This window comes from Cygnus olor, chromosome 3 (genome assembly GCF_009769625.2).
Source record: "Cygnus olor isolate bCygOlo1 chromosome 3, bCygOlo1.pri.v2, whole genome shotgun sequence".
Lineage (NCBI taxonomy): Eukaryota > Metazoa > Chordata > Aves > Anseriformes > Anatidae > Cygnus > Cygnus olor.
In genome coordinates, this window is record NC_049171.1 from 68,106,614 (window position 1) to 68,112,613 (window position 6,000).

The following is a 6,000-nucleotide window of genomic DNA, read 5'->3' on the forward strand; positions in this document are numbered from 1 at the left end:
GCACCAAATGTAGGTTACAGAGAGCCTGAAATACAGGCATGATTTTACTTCAGGTCTGAGGAGTGCACACTCAGTGGGATAACACTGTAACATCACACACTGGAAGAAGAACAAGGATTCATCTTTGCTGTTGTTTATAGGAATTTATTGAGGTAAATTAGATACTGAATGGCTTCTTTTTTTTTTCCCCTGAATGAACAAAAACCTGACAAAAAGGATAAGGAAGTAATCTGACCAGAACACAAATTTATTAGTGAAGAACAAAAGAAATCTTTCAATTAGTTTACCATAGTATCCATACACAAAGGGTTTCCTGTATTAATAAACAACTAATAGCCAGCCTTTAATAAGAAACACTACTAAAAACAATGACAGAAAAAATAAAATATATGTACGATTCAAAGAGAATCAAAAACATAACTAGTGTTATGCCTTCTCTCCCTTACTGAAAAATACTGACACTGTAAGATAGGAGAAAGGTATTTTAGTTTGGCTCCCTATAAAAACAAGCCACAAGGTCAGACATAAAAGGGGTCAAGTTCAGAACAGCACAATATGAATTAATTAAGCCCATTCTCTTTTCTCGAATTCTTATGACCCATGATTTAGAAACTACAGGAAGAGGGAGACTTATTTATTTATTTATTTGTATTCTTCACAACATTTGTTCTTTTCTCTATGTACTGTTATATTCTTCAGCTAGACACACAAGTCTGTCATTATCTTGTAATAACAGTCGTTTAAAATGGAAACAATTTAAAAGAAAAAAATATATAACTCCTGACTGAATAAGTGTCAATTAATACACGTTTATAGTCAGCATGATTTTGAATATTCAGTAACGAAATCAAATTACCTTAAATATTTTCTTCACTATATGTGGTATTTTTGCAGTCTTGTGACTGAATATTTTGAACATTTTATCCAAGCACTAACAAAATATTATTTCAGCTCTAACCTACAATGAATATTTATTGTCCTAGTCACTTATATCACAGAATGCATTATTTGCATCCCAAATCGATCATACAACAGGGTGACACAATGCAAACATCCCAGTGTGGCAAGCTAAACAGCACAACTGTTACACAGAAATAGTGAATAAGAATTCCCGAAGGGTCCTTTGGAGTCCTAAGTTACACTACTTGCTATAGCTGCAAGCCACCATATCATAAACTGATCATGATAGATTTTGCATTTTGCTAGGACTTTTAGTTTGAGATTGTTTTGCATTTACCATTCCTTGTGGTAGGTTGCTCCAGAAATTCACTATTTTAGTAGTTAGACATCTTCCAGTCTCCAGCATCTCTTTATTTACTGACAGATTACACTGCACCATGCTCTCTTTTTTTTCCAGAATCCAAGTGAAGCCAATGAGATGAGCCAAATGAAGCAAATTGGAAATTCATGCATTTCAATATTTTTGAAAGAACTTACTTTTATACCCCATGATTAGGTATTTAAATATTTCCCAGACACTGAACGCCTATTCAAATTATTTCTAGCAGACTATTTGTGATTGGATTTGTGCCAAAGTACAAGAATAAAGACCTAAAATTTAATGTTGTCAAGACAATAACTTTCTAAACACAGTCTTGTTGAAATGAAGAAAAAAACAATGATTTATCAATTTAATTCCAACAGTAGTATGCCTGTTAACAAAAGATAATCATAGCAAGGACTTTGATGCACATTTCCTATTACCATATCAAATGTGCCTTACAGAATTATGGCTGGAAGGGGCCATTAAATCTGTTGTATAACCTTGTATACAGATAAACCACCTGCACATCCAAGATCATTAATTCACTTAATTACTGCAGCTTTAAGCCCCATTAGTTGTGTACGGATAAAACACATCTTCAAAGGACATAGTCATCCTTGATCAGAAATATCAGTAAACAGGGAATCCAGCACTGCCCTTACATGTTTGCTCCAATAGCTAAACTTCAGTACTAAAAAGTATGCTAGTTTTATTTTGAAGTGTCTTACCTCAATTCACTGTTCAAAAATGAAAGAGTTTCATTTCCACAGTTCAACATTTATTTCTAGATGATTCTTGTTTTTCTCTCTCCTTAAGGAAATCACCCTGACTATAGCACATTTCCTGCCTGTGTATTTCAACTTCACTAACTCACTGCTCCACTGTTTACACATCTCAGGTCCCTTACATGCTTTCTACCAAAAAAAAAAAAATGTATTGTAGTGCAAAGTGCACTTTTACCCTGAAATCAGTTAATTAATCAAGATCTTTATGCTCTGACATGTATTCATTCTTCCTAGAGGAACTGCATTCGATTGCACTAAAATGCATTTTGTTTGAATCAACTCAGTTAACAGATCACTTTATTGGACTGCCTGGCATAACCATTATCTTTTCACTAGTCTTTATTTCAACTGATCTCCAAAACTGATTAATCGTTTGCAAAAAGTGCAACCATAATCTGTTTTTCTGGAACATATTCTGCTACCAGATTCTCGCTCAGGCTTAGTTAGACTGTTTTTAAGAAGATACATTGCTGTTCCCAGCAACATACTGTCTTGTGCAAGTAAGTCTGACAGAGTCTGATCCTCAACAAGGAAAGAATAATTTGTTTTTATTTTTTTAGAGTCACTCCATGTGTAGCAAACTTACTTGTATCTCCCAAATAAACAAATGCAGACAGCAATTAGAAAATATATATATAAATATATCTAACTGTTCACCCTGACTCACTGAAGCCCATTATAATATGCTGATGCAAAATTACACTATTAACACTGCACAAACATTAACAGTGTGAGTATTGGTGTGTTTGACTATATTTTCTTGGAAGCTACAGCTCTATTAATTACTCCCACCTATTTCAGAAATTAAGTAAATGTTTTCATAATTGACAATAATATTAAAACCCTTCAATCTAAGAATAAAAGTAAAATTAAAAAAAAAAAGGTAAAGTAAAATGCACTTTTCTTTCAAAATGCAGCATGTCAGATTTCTGCTTGATAAATATGAAAATATATCCAATGAAAAATACAGGTTATTAGGCATACAGCTCTTATGGTAGCTCACAGAGGTGGTTGCTGACTGAGATACTGTCACAGAGTCAGCTGTAACAGTTTGATTAGGAAGGATACTGCATGTCTGAACGACTTTCTATATAAGCCACTTATACTGTAAAGGAAGTCAGAGGAGGAAAATACTCTTACTAGCAGCTAAGAGTTGAACAAACAACGGCTCGCATACAAAAACATCTAATGGTCTAAGTCTTTTTAGTATACTTTTAGACAGTAATTCTAATATATTGCAACAGGGAGATTGTTTGCCACTCCTTAATCAATTACGTTTTCATGTTTTCCAACATTTCCACTCATGATTTAATTAATTTCTCATTTATATACAGTTTTCAAAATTTACAGCTTAAAGGCACAGTCAGCTGTGAGTTACAGTTTTGTTTTATCCTCTGCTATTTTTATGGTCTAGATATCGTGGACGATTCCATGAGATTACATGGTCCTTTACACAAAAAGCAAAGCCGAGGGCACACATATTGCAACATTCTATTTTTCTCAGCATATCTGCTTAAAGATGAAAGAGAAATCATCCGTAGCACTTACCTGTAGAAGGCTGGAGGACCAGCTTCCCTCATCCCGAAGCTGCCCTGTTCATTTTCAAGGTAGTAGGGTACCTGCTGGCTGTGATGATGGATGAAGGGTGAGAGCTGGGGCGCCGTTTGCAAGAACACCACAGGGTTTGGTGGGACATTGTTCAGTGAGTGAAATCCTGCCAGACTGCTGGACCCAAAAGATTCTGAAGTAGGGGCATAACTGAGAGTAGTAGAGCCATACACTGGAGCGGTAGTACCAAAATCATAAGTGGCCCCTTCTGGGTAGTTAAAAACTCCTGTCTTGTTGCTCTCCACGTACATGTCGCTGAGTGATCTTTCCAGGGGAATCTTCAGCTGAGGTCTGCTCAGTGTCTCCAGTTCAGTGCCTTGAATCTGGTGCAGCAGGGTAACTCCAGAGGTTTTGGTGTGAAGGGTCATGGTCATTGCTAATGGCAGTGAGCAAGGAACATATCTGCTTTTACTGTCAACAGCGAGATCGGCAGCTGGCAGTCCACCTAAAAAAAATACCAGAACCTATTCTGAGGCTCAGCAGAAATCACGTTAAAGCAGCGCTACACAGGTATTCCTCTGATCTCGGCAAGGAGGAGGATGCAAACAAATGCAGGGTAAGCACTGGAAACGCACATTCTCCCTCTCCCTCTAACTTTTGAGAACTCCTCATCTGCGCTAATATGCGTTACAAGGTGCTGGCCACAAGCCAGGAGCTCTTGCCTAGTGCCGACGCTGGTTTAAACATCACTTCAGAAACAATTAGCTTTGGAGTTATACCAAACAATTGTCCCACTAAATGTTACTTTATTCTTACTAGTCATTTAATTTTTCACTGCAGAGTAGCCAGCGCTCCACAGCAACTAACGGGAAAGGACGCTGAAATTAGACCAGGAAGACTAGTCCAGTGGTCAGCCACATTACTGCCTTTTATTTCCTCAGCAGGCTCCAATCTATCTGTGCTTATCTCTCCTCCTGTTTGATTCATTTTCGTGTTTGCTAGAAATATGTAATGTGTACATTGCAATGACCCTGGGTAGGACTATGCTGTAACTGAGATATGGCAAAGCAGAATGTGTGTGCAAGCGCATGCGCCTGTGTGTGTCTGTTTGTGTGTGCAGCTAGCCTCAGTCAACAGAACGAAGTAACAGAAATTAAAGGATGATCTGTGTAGGAGAAAACATTTATAACACGCTTGCATCAGTAATAGCAACTTGAATTAGCTAGAGGGTAAAACTAACTTTAAAAGTGAAGAAAAGCTTTAGATTAGCCTATAATTTTCTGTCTGCTTCTTTTTTGGCCCATAAAATTATGAACTAAAGCATCCTTCAGACTTTGCCATAATAAAATCTTAAATATTAGGAAAAAATAATTGACTGCATAACACGTGAATTGAATACAGGATATTTTTACAAAAGCTCAGCAAACTTGATTTTTGACTTCAGACTAGAAAATCAAGTAATCTAAAATAAACTAATGGGATCAGCTTTAAAACAAACTGAAATGCCTCTCAAAGTTATTTTTAGGAAAAAAAAGGGGGGGTGGGGGAGAGAGAACATAATGAAAAGGTGTGGCATGCATGCTTCATCTTGCCATCTCATTCCATATAATTTTAACTTTGCACAAACCAGTTCTCCTGAACCAGCTAAATGGAAACCTCCAGAAGCTGTTCCAAGTTCTCTAGTATTATTGCTGTGGTCTGTGGCTCAGTCAGCTAAACAGATTAATGCCAACCCTAAACACATTAATATATGGGCTCCAGTTAGTACGCATAGACTTTGCTACTAGCAAAGTCTATGCTATACTTAACTCCACAGTTACTCGGCTCAACCTTCAGAAAACCCAAGAAACTGAAAAACTGAATATGCACATCACTAATAGCTTCTAGAAAAGTTTACTAAAAATTGTTTTATTTTAGTAATAACATTGTGTTTTTAAAACTTCTAAAATAGCAGGTTACTTACATTTCAAAGATTATACTGACATAATATATATTTGTACCTCTGCAGACACACAGCTAAGACAGCAGCACACACATAAATATGTACTTGATAGATTTCCTCACCCACCCCGCCACCCTCCCTACCCTGTTCAAATTTCAGATTGCAGACTTTGATCAAAGAGATAAGCCTGTTTAAATAACACTGGACTAAACATGTTCCCAGTTAAAAAAAATAATAATAATCAGACAATCATACCCAGCAGTTCAGAAAGTCTTCGAAGAGTTATACTGAAAATATGCCAGACAGTGTGAGAGAGAAAAAATAGAGTGTGTGCATGTTTGCATAGAGTGGGTGAATGTGCATCTGCAGAGACTCACAAAACAGCAAGCAAGCATAGCTCTCAACAGCCAGTCTGATGGGCTACACAGACTGAAATGAATGGCAGTTACGAGTTTAAGGTC

General features: G+C 36.8%; 1 protein-coding gene across 1 annotated transcript in view; it reads right to left on the bottom strand.

Moving 5' to 3' along the window:
* Window positions 1-6,000, bottom strand: part of ESR1 (estrogen receptor 1) — a 169,043-nt gene that overhangs the window by 109,195 nt on the left and 53,848 nt on the right. The window contains 1 exon segment of the mRNA XM_040552612.1: window positions 3,598-4,102. Within this exon segment, the coding sequence (XP_040408546.1) occupies window positions 3,598-4,102 (505 nt within the window).